Source organism: Camelus bactrianus, chromosome 3, assembly GCF_048773025.1.
Source record: "Camelus bactrianus isolate YW-2024 breed Bactrian camel chromosome 3, ASM4877302v1, whole genome shotgun sequence".
Classification (NCBI taxonomy): domain Eukaryota; kingdom Metazoa; phylum Chordata; class Mammalia; order Artiodactyla; family Camelidae; genus Camelus; species Camelus bactrianus.
In genome coordinates, this window is record NC_133541.1 from 107,439,625 (window position 1) to 107,456,251 (window position 16,627).

Here is a 16,627-nt window from a genome sequence, read left to right on the forward strand (position 1 = left end):
AATGGGAGCAGATATTTGCAGTGTGTGTATTCAACAGAGGACCCATATGCAGAATTTGAAAGAACTCCTACAAGTCAGTAATATTTTTTAAAAAAGCAGTATAATTTTTTAAATGGGGAAAGGACTTGAACTAACACTTTACAAAAGAAGATATACAAATGGTCAATAAACATAAAGCCTCATTGGTCATTAGGGGAATGCGCATTAATACCCAAAGAGAGAATGCTACCCGCCCACCAGGATGGCTCAATTAGTAAGTCTGACAATACCAAGTATTAGTGAGAAAGCCCTCATACATTGCTGGTGGGAGGGCAAAATGGCACAATCACCTCGAATTTCAAATGGGAAATACCTATTAAAACTATTACCCAGAAATTCTACTCCTAGGTAAGTACCTAATAGACATGGTACAACTGTGTTCTAAAAAATATATACAAGAGTGTTCATAATAGCAATTATTTGTAATAGCCCAAACCTGAAAACTCAAATGTCCATCAATAGTAGAATAAATAAATACTTCTCGGATTACTCAGGTAATGGAACATTTCACAAAAATGAAAATGAATGATCTCTTGCTATGTGGAGCAATAAGGATGAATCTTATGACCCAAATGTTGATCCGAAGAAGTCAGACATAAAAAAGTATGTATGATTCCATGTATGTGAATTTTGAAAACAGGCAAAACTAATATGGCTTTAAAGATCAGACAGTGGTTACCTTTAGGGAGGAAGGGCTGGGAGTTACTGGAAAGGGGCTTTTGAGGGGCTAGTCATGTTCTATTTCTTAATCTTGGTGATGGCTACGTGGGGAAGTTCACTCCATGGTAATTCATCGAACTATTCCCCTGTAATCAGTGCTCTTTTCTGTATGTATGCTCTGTTATCTTATTAAAAAGAATCCATGTGTACTGACATGGAAAGATGCTCACAGAACATTGAGTAGAAAAAACAGACTATCATGTAGCCCAGCAATTTTTAAACAGTTCCTCAGAAGATTCTGATTCGCTATCACATTTGGGAGCCCCTGGACTAGACCTGAGGTCTTTTCCAATCCCCTGATTCTGCAATTCATTTCTTCATTCGACCAAGTATTTGGAGGCTCCCCATCAGGCAGTGCACCACACTCGGCATGACAAAGCATACACAGAATGAAACTGGTTGGGAGAGGGATCGCAAAGCTAGGTAACTCTGAAACTCTGTTCCAAGGCAGACAGTGATTAGCTCCAGGAGGCAAAGGCATGGAGAGGAAGAGCAATGGGAGAGTCTGTTTGGGAAATGCTAGCTGAAGGCACATTGGTGGGTGCCGTCTGGGTCTCTGCCTCCTTAGCCAGCGTGGCCGCGGAGCATTCTGAGGGACCAGATCTAAGCAGCTGCCTGGATGAGCCCTGGGCTCGACAAACCATGCGAAAGGTTTACACCCACCTTTGAGTGCATTTTCTGAGAATTCCAGAAGTTGGCAACTTTCTTCTTTCTGGACTTTCACCCTACATAGAAAATTCTTTCTCACTCACCTCATCAGACCTTCTCTCATTAGCTTTTTTTTCACCAACTGACTAAGGAAGATACAGGTTGTTTTTACTCAGCTGTGCCCTAGATTAACTTTTCCCCATTAAAGGTTGGTACTCCTCTCCTCAGTGTAAAAGACCTGTGAAAAAGTCTTCACAACCATCCACACCCTCCCAGCCTCTTCCCTGTGCAACTGGATTTGTGACACAAGTCTGGGCTCCACCTGGTATATAGTTAACCTGTTCTTGGAAATGTCTGCTCCTGAAGTCTTCTCACCTTCTGCTTGGTCATGTCTAAGAGCCCCACGGAGTACCTGTCACAGTTGAGGAAGGCTCGGACTGTGTACAGGGCTTTGTGGAACTGCCTCTCGATGTCTGTAAGCTCCTCAAAGACTTTGCTCCCAGACCACAGTAGTATCTGCAGAAACACAAAACATAGTCAACGTTTTTGAGGCACAGAGCTGCAGCTCACAATAACCAGGAGATAAAATAATTGTCCCCATTTAATAGATGGAGATATTGAGGTTCAGAGAGGTGAATAACTGGCCAGCTTATATTAGGTCCAACTCTTCATTTCTTTTGTCTCATAGCTGGTTAATAAGAAAGATAATAAACACTGATTGAGCACAAGTGCTCTATATACATTATCTCATTTACTATAGAAAGTGATCTCTTTTTTTTGACAATAATCTTTTGAGAGTAGAACCATAATTGTCCCCATTTTTCAAATGGGGAGACTGAACATTGGAGAGGTTAAGTGATTTGCTCAGGGTCTTAGACCTAGTAAATGGCTTAGCAGGGAATCAAATCCAAGCTGCCTGACATGAAACCTTGTGCATATAATCTGGGATACAGCTTTACAAACATCCAGTACCTCATTAACACTAGGGATGCTGGGCAGAGACTGTGTGATGGTTCCCAGGCACTTTCGTTAATACTGCCTTTCCAGTTGACCACATCAGTACCTCAGTAAAAGGACACATCCAGCCCATTCCCTTGAGCCAAGCCCCTTACCTGGCCACGCCGAGTCTCACAGTTGTGCAGGTAACTCAGGTGAAACACCTTCATGATTAGATTTGCAAAATTGAGATACTTAAGAAGAATCTGAAAATCAAACAGCAAGAAGAGAAACAGATGAGAAGGAGAAATTCCTCCTCTGGCCACTTCTGCCATCTGCAAATATCTGAATTATTTTCATGCAGTTTGAGCAGGTGGATAATGGGATGCTGACTCACACAATGTTGCGTTATAAGAGTGTAAAACTCACAGAATGTAGAATGTCAAGTTGACAGACATATGTACATGACTATTGCTACTTTTTGTTGAGTTTTCAGTCCCCATGATAATTATTTATGTGTGTTATCTGATCACCACAAGTACCTCAAGAGATAATATAGATAGCTCAGTAGTAGAGTGCATGTTTATGATGCACGAGGTCCTGGGTTCGATCCCTAGTCCCTCCACTAAAAAATGGAAAAAGAGATACATAGATACTCTACATAAAGATACTATAAAATCATCCCCATTTTACAAATAAGAAAACTGAGGTTCAGAGAAATTATATAACATTCCCAAGTCAAAGAGCTAGGTATTAGGAGAGCCAGAACAATCATCCCTACATTTCAAAGCCCAACATCTTAACAATTATCCTGTTCTGCCTCCCTCAGAGAGCATCAGAGTAACCCCTTTGTCTTAAAGTTGGGGATGCCGAGGCCAGGCCAAGTAGCAAGGGTCAAAGGACTTTGTGAGCTGGGAGAATGTTGCTAGCATGGCCACCCTAGCAGTTTCTAAAGCATTCTTACCTCTTCATCTCTCTCGGTGAAGCAGGGCCCATCCACTTTATTCACCGCCATGATTATGGCCACCACATCCTTCCCATTCATTATGGGGGAAGCCAAGATGTTCTTGGTCTGGTACTCTGTGAGGGTGTCCACGAAGTCACAGAAATGCTCATCCTGGAAGAGGCAGAGACAAGCGTGGGTGGGCAGATGAAGAGCAAAGACACGAGAACAACCCAGAGCCCGAGGTGCCCATGGTAGGGGTGGGGCGAGGGGCTTGCTATTCTCTTGTTGACAAGAGAATGAAGACATTTCCATCTCCCCCCCTTTAGCAGGGGGCAAGGCGATTAGAGATGATTTCTCCCCTGGGCCCTCAAAATCCAGTGGAAGGAAGTCTGAGATACAGCCTGCTGAGGGCCGTGGAGGAGATTTGAACAATGCGCAGTAGGGGCCCAAGATGGGGTGGGGTTGACTTTGCATGCGAGGGAGTTTTCGAGAAAGCTCTCTTGAGGTAATGACATTTAAGCCCCAAATAGAAACTTGAGTGAGGAAAAGACTGTAGGGAGTATAATCATCACAGTTGCTGGCGGGCACTGTGCGTGAAGCTTCGCCTGCATCAGCTCACTTCAGTCCTCCCAGGCACCTGTGAGGGGGGACCGTGAGCAGTCCACCTTACAGAGGGGGAAGCTGAAACTCAGAAAGGTTAACGTTACTTGTTACGTGTGTGTGTATGTGATTCCAGAACCTGCCCTCAGCTCTGCTGCCTTTCAGGGAAGCCTGGAAAAGGGTAGACCTGGGTCCAGGTCATTGAGCAAAAGAATTTGTTACTTTCAGCTTTTCTCACAATCCAGTTCCAGCACTATGCAGCCAGTCCAATGGATAGTCCCATTCCACAAGTCTTAACTATCTGTCAGACCTTAAGCTAAGCGCTGTGGACACAGGGGAGACTAAGATTCAGGCCAGCACACAGACGAATCAGTACTAGTAACAGAGGACACAGGGGTTGGCTCAAAGCAGTGGGAGTACAGAGGAGCCCACACCCCCACATCCCACCCCTAAGGCAAACTTGGAGGCCAGTGTAGGGCGGTGCAGTCTGGGTGGTCAAAAAAAGGAGACAGAGCCTGAACTGTTGTCTTAAATCCAAAAGAATCCACCTTCTTGTTTCCTGGTAGCACTGTGAGGTTTCCCAACTGTCAGCATTGCTTGGGACACAAGCCAACCCAGACATGTACAGATCGTGCCGCTCTGAGAAGGAAAGTGTATTTCATAGAGCCAATTGACAGAGCTTTGCTAGAACCGGCTGTGTGGAATCTTTCCCATAATTCAGAAATTCAGAGCATGGTGCTTTGCATCTGCGGATTTCTTCCAGCTGGAGTGGGATTAAACAAACAGGCCACAGCGCTGTTGTCCGTGAAGCTGTCTCAGACCAGGTGAAGGGTAAAGAGATTAAGAGACGCCTGTAGCCCTGTACTTGAATTAGCATTGGAGGATTAAGCAGAATCTCTAAAGAGGCATTAGCCACAAGGGTTTTCCATGTCACTCTCTAAAGACAGGAATCCCTAAACACAGGTCTGGGTGGGGCACACTCAGATTCGTTTCATGAAGTCAGTTCAGTCTTGTAATATTCACTCCTGTCAGGGAAAGCAAGACTTGGGCCTTGCCTGCATCTGAGGCCAAGATTACTAAGTCCACCAGAACCCTCTCTCCCACTTGTGTTCTCAGCCCTGGAACTTTCTCACAAATAGTACGGCTGCCAATTGACTGGCATTTACATAATCATTGTCATCCTTATATTTTCAGCGTATAAAGTGTTCTAAACAACCATGTCACAGAAGCTCGGATTATCGGGGCAGAGGGGCCTCAGAAGCCATTTAGCTCAAAATGTTTGTTTAAAAGCCCAGGACTCAGGTGTCCCCCGGGAAAGCCCAAAGTCATGCACTCATTCAGTTAGCATTAACAGAATGCCGTCTCAGGTATGCTAGGCACTGTTCTAGACCCTTAGGTTATGGCAGTGAACAAGAGGGGTGAGCGTCTTTCCCTGGTGAAGCCTCCATTCAGATGGGATAGGTAGACAAAAAGCAAGTGCCCAGCTGCTCTGCAGGAGAGAAACTGAATGATGCTGTAGAAAGTGGTGGAGGAGGTGGCGGGTTGAAGCTGCTCTGGGCAGTCACGGTGGGTGACACAGAGAGCTGGAGGGTCAGAGGAGCCAGGCAGGTGAAGGGTATGCACAGAGCACAGGGGGCACAGAGAATGCAAAGGCCAGGAGGGGGCAATGAGCCGGTCGATCGGAAAAACAGAAAGAAGACCAGGGTCGTGGGACAGCAGAGGGCAAGGAAGTCCCAGAATTGGGCAGAGGGCCCTATCGAGCAGGACCTTGGAGGCCACTGGAAAGAGTAGTGATTTCATTCCAACATAATGGAAGACTGCTTCTCAGTCCTGGAAACCCCAATTTCTCTTTTCAAACACTTGCAGTGCCAAGCTCCATTGTGTCCCATGATGAGATCTATTTATTGAATAATCATGATAGACTAGGCCCAGAGCCAGACCACTCATTAACTCTCACATCTGCCTTGTCACATAGAACTCTCATCCTTTATGTTTTATGGACAATTCTCTTGCTGGCAAATGGCACAGCCACTCCATTCATTCATTAATTTATTCACTGATACACTGGTTCATTCACTCACTTATATTTACTGAGCACTGGCTCTGGGAGAGACACTGGATATGCCAAGACCAGTAAGAAAGGTGAGGCTGTCCTCACTGGGTTATCACTGTATAGTGGGAACATCATGTAAAACACGAGCTCACAATTCAAACCATAATGTGAAGGAAGCCCCCACAGGATGGGTGATACCCTGGGGCCCAGGGAGGGAGGGACTTACTCTATGAGTGGCTTCAGGAGCCAATCAGTACATTGTCAGTAGCTGAAACCTCACTGAGCCTGTTTACCCTTTGGTGAAATCAGAGTGTTGGAGCAGGTCATCCTGGAGGTCTCCTTCCGGTCTAGCCTGCTGGGGTCCAAGTCTCACAGGGAAGGAAGCAGAGCAGGACAACAGAAGGACGAGTCTCTGGAAATGGTGTTTCTCTCAGATTCAGTCTTCCAAAGTGGGATTTGTCAGTGTCTAGAAAGACTCACTGTTTCCCTTTACTCTCACATCTAGCACCACATGCACAACACTTCTGAAACTGGATACAAAGGTGTTTTTTCTCACACCAACCAGTTCTCTGACACCAGCTGGGTATCCACCAATTCAGTTCAGCTCTGACACTGTGTTCCTGCAGAATCAGAACCTATAGGTGAAGGGCTCAGTCCCACAAGACTGCCCCCACTTCAGGTGCCAATCACAGGTCCCAGGCTGCCATCTATATTCTGACCGACTATCAGCTGAAGTTCCAATGGCCTCCTCCTTGGGTTCGATAATTTCTTAGAACAACTCATGAAACTCAGGGAAAGATTTACATTTCAGACTTATTACATAATGAAGGATATGACAAAGGATAATATACAGATGAACTGTCAGATCAAGAGACACATCAGGTGAGATCCAGAAGAATCCTAAGTGCAGGAGTTTCTGTCCCACTGGAGTTGAGGTGCACCACCCTCCCAGCACATGCGTGTGTTCAACACAGAAGCTCTCTGAAGCCTGTACTTTTAGGGATTTTTATGGAGATTTCATCACAAAGGCAAGATCTATTGTTAACTCCATTTCCAGCCCCTCTCTGCTCTTAAGAGGATGGGAGATGAGGCTGAAAGTTCCAAGTGTCCAATCATGACTTGATCTTTTTGGTCCCCTATCCAGGAGCCGACCGAGAGTCCCCTCATTAGAACAAAAGACCACCTACCCCCCAGGAAATTCCAAGGGATTTAGAAGCGCTGTGCCAGGGTCAGTTCTGTGTCAGGAACCAGGACGAAGACCAATAAATATTTCCCTTTATAAATCACAATATCACAGCCCACTGCGGGAGGGCCATCATTTATTCATTCGCTCAGTAATCTGCAATGAGTGCCCACTCTGTCCCCGGCACCGGACTAGGTCTGGGGACCAGTGGTGAATAAGACAAACAGGAAAAGACAGGCCTCCTGGGCGTTCCTAAGGAGAAAGGGTAAAGGATAAATACACGAACAAATACTGAATGGCAAGTAGGGTTGCCAGATGTAACAGATAAACACAGGATGACTAGTTAAATTTGAATTTCAGGTAAATAATTTTTTAGTAGGAATATGTCCTAAATATTGTATGAGGCATACTGTAGTGTGAACCTGACAGCTTTTTGTAGTTTTTTGTTTGTTTTTTGTTTTTCATTTTTGTAATGTAAGTGTATGACTTAAACTTAGATTGCGGAGCATCCTCTTCAAAGAGCTGTCTGGCGATTTCAAATAAACACACTGTCAGCCGCGGGGTGACTGGATAAAGAGCCCTGCCACCTCCTCCCACTGAGGCTTCTTTGTTTTCAGGATCTTGGCTGATTTTGATAACTGATCATTTGGGCTCAGGGTTTAGTTTTTGGTTTAGTTTTTCTGGTTTTTGGTTTTCTCTTCCCATGATTTAAATTCCTGCTCTTATGTTTTAACTTTACCGATAAAGACCGAGCCTGTGAAACCTTAGCCCCCCCACCTTCGACCCCAATAAAAGCCCTATGCCTGAGCCTGCTCTCTCTCTCTCTACCGGAGACCTTGCTGTGTGACCCCAGTGTGCTGAGGAATTCCCAAGTCTTATAAGTAATAAACTTTTATTTTTTCAAAGTTTCCTGATGATTACTGCTGAAGGATATCTTGCATTCATAATAAGAACCACAAGGGCTGGTTCAACCACAACATTGATTATTGACAGGCTGAAATGGGCACAAAACACGTACTAAGATATTACTCTTGGTTTATCTAAAATTCAAATTTAACTGGCATCTTGTATTTTATCAGCCCTAATGACAAATCTCCTTGAGGAGATCCCAAGGATAAATAGGAATTTCTACAGTGTGGGGAGCCACATTATAACCGTGGGAAACTCCATTCATGGTTCCACTTTTTTTTTTTTTCTTTTTGATTGAAGTATAGTCTATTTACAATGTTGTATTAATTTCTGGTGTACAACATAGTTGGTTTCACATTTTTAAAATGTATTGATCGTAGCCATTTCCCAGGTTTTTTGAGGGCACTAAAGGCTAAGAGAGTCACTTCTTGGTGGTTCAGGGACAATCCAGACCCCAGTCTATACCATGTTTCTGCACCTTCTCCATCCACCCTCTGAGTCACTCACTGTCCAAAGCCTGGAACAGAGCATGATTTCTCAAGGAGGAATGACAGGAGAAGCAAACACATGCGAATGTGGAGGACACAGGATTGCTAGTCTGGACTGACTTTACTCCAGGCCTGAGGCACCCTCCAGGGAGATTGCCCGGCCCAGAAGCTTCCAGGAAAGCACAGCCAACATTTCCAGAGTGAACTTGGGTTGAGCAGGAAACAGCAGACTATCTCTTAGCACAGGGGCTCAGCAAACTCTTGGGGAGGTTTTAGAATCAGAGAACCTTTCTAAATCCTCAACCCCTCAACAGCAGGGACCACGGAAGTTTTCGGCACCTCTGTTTTCTGTTTTTCCCATAGACTCTAAACTGAAAGCTCCAGGGGGGTGAGACTGGCTGCGGATCTGGTAGAGTGTCCATTGCTTGGAATAAATAGATCCTTAGCAGCGGCAACAGAACAGCAATAATAGTAACAAGAAGCAGGAGCTGCCAGTGTGAACTATTACACTGTGCCAAGAGCTTTGCTAGATAAGAAATAAATCTCTCATTTAACCCTACAACACCACCTAGAGAAACTTAGTTATTCTCATTCTATTTTATAGATAAGGAAGTGAGCCCAAACAGATGAAACAATTTGCCAAGGTCGTGTTCTTAGAAAATGACTGAGTCATGATTCACACCCAGGTCTAACTTCAAAGCGTAACATCTTAACTTTCTGCCACGTAATTTGAAACGACCTTTTGTAAACCGCACTGAGAGTAATGCCCTCATTTTATAGATAAAGAGGAGGTGTACAATAGCAGAGCAGTGAAGGCCATGGGCACCAGGCTATAGGGCCCGAGTTCAAATCCTTGCTCTGCCACTTTCTATCTGTGTGATTCTGAGCAAGTTCCCTAACCTTTCTGGGTTTCAGTTTCATCATCTTTATAATGGGGATAATCAGACATATGTCATAGGACTCTGACAATCCATGTCGGCTACAGTTAAAGTCTACAGAGAGATGAAGGAAGAACAGATTTCAATGTGTAACAGGGAAGAACAAATCTGACTCCATGTTGGATCTGTTTCTTTTATTTTAACCTTTGCATTCTATTGCTTTTGCTACAAGTTAATCACTAAAAGGATGTTGCCTATAAGCTTAAATCATACATAATGGCCAAATCTCTGGGAACCCTGCCTCCCACGGAATGAGTGTTAAGCTAAAATACCTTTTTAGCTCACGAGAAACATCCTGACCAGGCCCACCTTGAATGACTGCAGGCAGGAAGAAATTAACACACATCTCCTCCAGAGGCTGACCAGAACCAGGAAATGTTTGACTTGACTCCCTCCTCTTTTAGTATAAAAGAAGAATAAATTCTAACTCAGGCAGGATGTTTCTTTGCAACACTAGTCCATCCGCTTCTCAGTCTGCTGGCTTTCCGAATAGTCACTATACCTTACCCCAACAGCTTGTCCCTCAACTTATTGGCCTGTCTTGTGGCAAGCAATACAAGCTTGGACTTGGTAACAGATGTAGTTGGACGAGTCCTCAGCGAAGCACCCCACCCCCAGGTGCAGAATCATTACCCTTACCCCTGGATGTCCAAGGAGAGATGAATCCCACAGGAGACCCAGCCCAGCATGTTGCAAAGGAAACCGTTTCCCACCAAGGCCCAAGTCTGTGCTGCTTATCTTTCCAAGGAACCCAGGATGAATTCCCACATCTGTGGACATGAAGTCCTGGCTCTGCTCTAACTCCTTGGTGGCTTTGGGCAAGCTCCGTTTCAAGATCTTCTGACTCAAGGCTTCTTGTCCGAGTCAGCTGGATGAGGTGGTCTCTCAAGCCCCCTCCCTCTCCTCCTTTTAACCCTAAGACCCTTAATCTGAAATAATGTCAGAGGTAAGGTGAACACAAAGTCACAACATGTCCAGCTTGGATCTTGGAAATGACAACACAGGCTCCTGGTTTGGTCAGTGCAGCAATGAATGAGACCAACGTGGGCCTTGCTTGGGGCAAACATTCAGGTGAACAGGTGTTAAAGGGATTATCGGATAATTAGTTGATTGTGAGTCTTTTTGCCAAGTGTTTGCTGAGCATCTGCTTTGTGCCAGACCTTTGCTGGGTCCTGTGTCCTGAGATAAAGCAGAGAATAAGGCAAGCATGGTCCCTGGCCTCCAGGGTTTATTGTGATAAATGTTTTCAGGAAGAAGACTAACAGGGATCTGGGAGGGTCTCTCTGAGGAAGTGACCTCTAAGCTGAGATCTGAAGGATGAGCAGGAGTTGACTCTGGCAATGGGCCATGGGGAGAACTGCATGAAGTGATTTGCTTCAGGTAATCAAAGAAGTCTGGGTCAGAGCTGCCAGGAGAATCCCACAGAATCCCAGACTGCTAGAAGACAGAGCCAAAGGCTTGCTTAGCCAAGTGGCCAATTTAACATTTCTTGATTAGACAGACTGCCATCATGTCTCCCCAGATGTAATGACTGAAGAAAAACACAACATAACCTCTGCAATATTCCTGTCGGAAATGCATAGCCTGAATCTAATAAAGATGTATCAGACAGGCCCAAATGGAGGGGCGTTTCTGCAGAATGGTTGGCCTTCACCCTTCAAAAACATCAGTGTAACAGAAAACGAAGATAGATGGAGAAACTGTTGCAGAATTGAGGAGACTAAAGACGTAATTGAGAAAATTGGCAAGAATTGAATATGGACTCTTTGTTAGATAATAGTATTGTATCCATGTTACATTTCCTGAATTTGATCATTGTGCTTTGGATATGTAAGAAATGTCCTTGTTCTGGAAATACAAAGTGCCTGGGGTTAAAAGGGCATGTTGTCAGCATTTGACTCTCAAATGGGTCAGAAAAAATGCTGACAAAGAGCAAATGTGGCAAGATGTGAACAAGTGGGGAGTTTGGAGGGAAGATACAGTTCATACCATTTTTAAACTCTTCTAAATTTGATTTTTTTTCCAAAATAAAAAATTATCAGTAAACAAGTAAAGAAAGAAAGAAAGCGCCAAGTCGTCCCCAGCCCAGTCGTGGTGGCCAGCAGCTCCCCATCCCGTTGCACCCCCGGAACCCCGTGGAATAATGCCTCCCTGCCCTCCCTCTCACGGGGAAGAGGATACCTCTTCTGTGTTGGGGACGTTGACGACCTTTTTAGAGACTGCGACGTGGCCCACCACGCCCATGTCCAGGGGGAACACGATCTCCGAGTCGGGCGCCACCAGGCAGTCCTCAAGGACGGCATCCTTGTGGACGTTGAAGAGCCGGGTGGCCAGCTCCGCGATGCCGTTTCGAGCCCGGTACATGAACAGGCTCATGCGGTCTGCGTGCAGGAGGAAACACAGCTTCTTCATGACGTTGAAGATGCATTTCTCGGCCTGCAGATTCTCCTGAAAGTCCCGCAGGAGGTCGAAGATGATTTCGCTCTCCTCCACGCTGTTCAGAGCATGGTAGTGGCTGAAGTCCACGGCTGTCTCCCTGGCCCCCAGGAGGTCTGAGACGACCTTGGCCCGGTAGCGGAGGTTGTAGTATTCTCTGGCAAAGCCCACATTTGAGTCCAGGAACTTCTCCACCTCCTCGGCCGTCACCTCTCCCATGGTTGGGAATTCCACAGGCTACTTCTGTGGACGGGGCCGAGGCTGGCTATCCCGGGGAAGTTTTGAGGCAAAACTGAGTCAGGATGTGCTCTGCTCCAACCTAGACTTCTCTGGATCTTGTCTGTGAATCTCCCTGGTATGGCCACAGAGGAGGAGTGAGCTCGGGAGATTAAATCATTAATATTTCCCCAGAACAAGGATTATGAGGATCAGAGTGTTCCAGATGCTTCTGGGCCCCAGATGGGAGAAGGTGAATGTCTCTTTTCACCTTCATCTGCTAAAAGGAGGAGAGATTTCTGCCCTGAGCAGGAGGTGGGCTCTACTTTTAGTAGAAGTGACCTCTAAGCTGAGATCTTAAATATAAAAATAAAAAAACGAACAAAAATCCCCCACTGAAACAGAGGCTGCAAATCAGCAGCATGGGACATGCTCCTATTACAGACGTGTTTTTCCTGCCCTGTATATTATTCTACGTCAACATTTGATGTGGAGGATTCATTTGACTTCTCTTGGAGAATCAGAAGATCTAACAACTCCATGTCCACATTCCTCCATGGCAGGAATGGCTGGAGCTGGGAGGGACCGTCCACCCACCTCCCATCCACTGACCACTCACCCAACTCTTCACCCCTTTCCCAGGGCCTCCCCAATACAGGGCTTCACTGTTCACACTCACCACTCAGCCTGCTTCCTGTGTGTACATTACGAGTCTGGCACTTGTGAGCCCCGATTTCACAGTCTCCACATCACAGTCTCTCCCAGTTTTGGATTTCAACAATTCTCTTATTTCAGAATTCGAAGGACCCTCATAAATACAACAACTTCCAAAAAAGGAAAAAAAGATTAAAAAAGACATTTCATTGTTTTTATTTTATTACAAAATACGTGTTCACTGTAGAAAATACACAGAGACCATTAAAGTCACCCATAATCCTGCCACTCACAGGTAAACTTTAGTTAACATTTTCATTTCTATCCTTTCTGTAGAGTTTTAACTTTCAAATCTATTTTCCTTCAACCTTCTGTTCTTTCTTTTGGCACCCTAAGGTACTTTCTCTGGCTATTGTCTGCACCTTCTTGGGTTGTCAGTCAGAAATGCACACAATAGTCTAGATGTTACCAGTCTCAAAAGTGCCAGAATCCTCATTGGAGTGTCTCTCCAACACACTAGGACAGGAGGAGGAGAACACTTCCTTCCTGGATGAAATGTGCTTGTGCTTCTGTGGACATATCTGCAAGAGCCCGGCATCTCTATGTCGTAAACACGATGGAATGCAGGATCATAGACTGTGGCTGGCACTTTGAACTGTGTAAGTGAACTTTAATGGATAGTAGATTACTTTATTGTAGCGTGTAATACGTTTCTGTGTACCGTGCCCAGCAGCACTGTATACACAGGTGACTCCTTGGTCTGGTGGACCATGCAGAAACTTTTCCAAACATAACTAACATGAGCCCCCCGCCAGGAATATGCTTCCCCAGCTCACAAACTCTTCAGTCTCCAGGTATCAGCTCATGCTAGTCATCCCTGTTGTCCATCTCCAGGAGCCCCAACCACCCCTCCCCAGTTCCTGCCTGTCATTATCATCTTATTTGTTTCTTTTATTTCCTTTATTTCTATTAAAATGTATCTTGTTTGGTTTTTGTTTGTTTGTTTGTTTCCTTGTCTATTATTTGTCTTCCCCTCTGTACTGTGAGCTCCAGTGGGGGCAGGCACCTGTCAGGGCTAATTTCCGAGGCTTTGCAAGGCTGCCTGGCATATCCATGATGCTCAGTAAGTTTTAAAAAATTCTGTCTGTGATTGTTCATTTTATGTGCCAACTTGACTGGGCTAAGGGATGCCCAGACAGCTGGTAAAACACTATTTCTGGGCTTGTCAAATAAGAGTGTTTCCAGAGATTAGCATTTGAATGAGTAGACTAAGTTATGAAGATCATCTTCACCAATACAGGTGGGCGTCCTGTGATGGGACTGAATAGAACCAAAAGTGGGGGAAGGGCATCATGGCCCTCTGCTTGAGCTGGGACATCCATCTTCCCCTGCCTTTGGAACATTGGCACTCCTGGTTCTCCGATGCAGGCCAGGACTTACACCTTTGCCCCTCAGACTCAGACTGAGTTACACCACCAGGTTTCCGGGTTCTCCACCTTGCAGACAGCCAGTTGTGGGACTTCTCAACCTCCATAACCACGTGAGCCAATTATCCGGGGATCCCTGACTAATACAAAGCCCTACACATTTCTGATTAAGATTTAGAAAACACCAGAAGACACAAAGAAAAAAAATTGAAATCAAACATAATCCCAGACATTACCATTGCCAGTATTTTTTGTATATTTTAAAGTCTTTTCCTGGTAAATACATGTTGTAAATATATATTCTCAACCTTGACACTATTGACATTTAGTGCCCAATAACTCTTTGTTGTGGGTGCTGCCCTGTACGTTGTAGGCTATTGGGCACATCCCTGGCTGCTACCCACTAGATGCCAGTGGCACCTCCCCTCAAGCTGTGACAATCAAAAATGTCTCAAGACATTTCCAAATGTCCCCTGGGGTCTCCCTACTGAGAACCACTGGTCCACAGTTACATACTGATGTTGTTTCTAATTTTCTAGTATTATAAACATTCCTGTCATGAACATCCTTATATTTCTTAGTAAAAACACCTAGAAGTGAAATTCCAGCCCCAAAGAGCTTGCAGCCATCTGAGGGTTTGGATAAATGATGCTGATTTTGCTCTCCAAGGCTACATCACAGTGTATGAGGCTGTCCTAACTCCTACCCCACCCCTCAAAAATTAAGTAATCTTTTCAAATCCTGACATTCACAGCACTCCAAATTTGGCCCTAATACCCCTTCCTTCTGGGTTTTGCACAATTTCTCTACACATACTCTAAGCTCCACCCTAGTGTTTTCTATTCCCTCTGGCTTTTGCCTCTTTGTTCTTGTTGTGTCCTCTGCCTGTCCCTTACCACCCAGTCCAAAGGCCACTCCTTCCACGGATTCTTGCCCCTGCGAGACTCTTTTCCTACTTGGAACCACCGAACTATTGATTTGCTTCCATTTCAATGGGAGTTTCTAGATTCTAGGCTGTGTTATTTCTACACATTTGCACGGTCATCAAATCTATGCTCTTTGAGGCTAGGAGTGAAAATTTACCCCTTTAAAAAACTCCAGAAGATCCCAGCTCAGGCTTAGTTCTGGTTGGGAACATAAGCAACTGTTTTGCAGGAAACCTACTTTCTCCTCATTTACAATAAGCCAGAATGAGGAAGTAAAGCCTGTTTAAAAAACTTCAGTCCTCATTGTTAAGTAGGTACAGATAAGCTGGTATTTGCAGCAGATCACGTGGCTCTTTAATGTGCCTGATGGCAGATGTCAGTGGAAGGAAATTTGAAGCTTCTTTCATTGGGAGCAGGGGTTACCAGAATGCACTGCTTTTTGTAGTCCAGCCGGAAAAAGGACATGTTTTACTAGAAACACGAAAACAGGATTGTAGGCTCAACACTGCTACTGACTCATTCTATGATATTGAAAAAGCCCTGTCCTCTCTCAAGGCTCTGTTGATTTTCCTAACAACAAAGTCGAACAAAATATGTCTAACACTCCTGGATCCATGACCCTAGATGGGCTCAGAGTGATGCGGGACTGACCAGGAATGGCTGAACTCTCCATTCCTGACCACGAGTCTTGCCAAAGAACCTCTAGAAGAATCGGTTAGACCTATATATTTAGAGTAATGTCTACTCCAAGATCCACATTTCATAGATGAGAAAACGGAAAAGCTTTGAAAAGTTAGGTGACTCAACTCATAGGTGATTTAATAATAGTTTTTATTGAGATATAATTCACATAACATAAAAGTCACAATTTTAAAGCATGCAATTCAGTAGTTTTTAGTATATTTGTTACGTTGTCCTACCACTAACCTGTTTTCTCATCCCCTGGTAACCACTAATTTACTTTCTCTCTCTATGGATTTACCTATTCTGGACATTTCATAGCAATGGAATTATACAACACGAGGCCTTTTGTATCTGACTACTTTCACTCAGCATAATGTTTTCAAGGTTCATCCATATTGCAGCATCTATCAGAACTTCATCCCCCTTTTTGGGGGCTGAATAATGTTCCATTGTATAGCTATACCTCATTCTGTTTACCTGTTTATTAGTTGATGGACTCTAGGTTATTTTCACCTTTGAGCTGTTATAAACGTTAGTGTACAAGTCTTTGTATGGATAGATGTTTCATTTCTCTTGTGGGTATGCCCAGGAGTGGAATTGCTGGGTCCACAGGTGATTTTAAGGCTCTGAGTTTGGAGATAAAGAGCAGGGTTAGGGGGCGGGAGAGGAAAGAAATAAGATGCAGCAGGGAACCAGCTGGGTGAAGGAGAGGTATTTGTGGGAAGGTGTTTTGTGAGGGACTTTTTTGGAAAGAAGAGGACCCTGAAATTCAGGAGCTGCTTGAATGAGAATGGACTGATTAGCATCTCAGTGGCCATCACAAA

At 44.7% G+C, this 16,627-nt stretch overlaps 1 protein-coding gene across 4 annotated transcripts in view; it reads right to left on the minus strand.

Annotated features, from left to right (window-relative positions):
* The window catches only part of PDE6A (phosphodiesterase 6A), a 57,037-nt gene extending 44,922 nt beyond the window's left edge, over positions 1-12,115 (minus strand). For 3 of the 4 annotated variants that reach the window (XM_010956104.3, XM_010956105.3, XM_010956106.3), the window contains exons 1-4: positions 11,642-12,115; positions 3,308-3,460; positions 2,520-2,609; positions 1,783-1,923 (exon numbers count right to left, since the gene is read on the minus strand). In XM_010956104.3, coding sequence (XP_010954406.1) covers positions 1,783-1,923; positions 2,520-2,609; positions 3,308-3,460; positions 11,642-12,115 — 858 coding nt within the window. The remainder of the gene's footprint in view (positions 1-1,782; positions 1,924-2,519; positions 2,610-3,307; positions 3,461-11,641) is intronic. The other variant, XM_010956107.3, reaches the window with a different exon arrangement.
* Between the last annotated feature and the right edge of the window lie 4,512 nt (positions 12,116-16,627).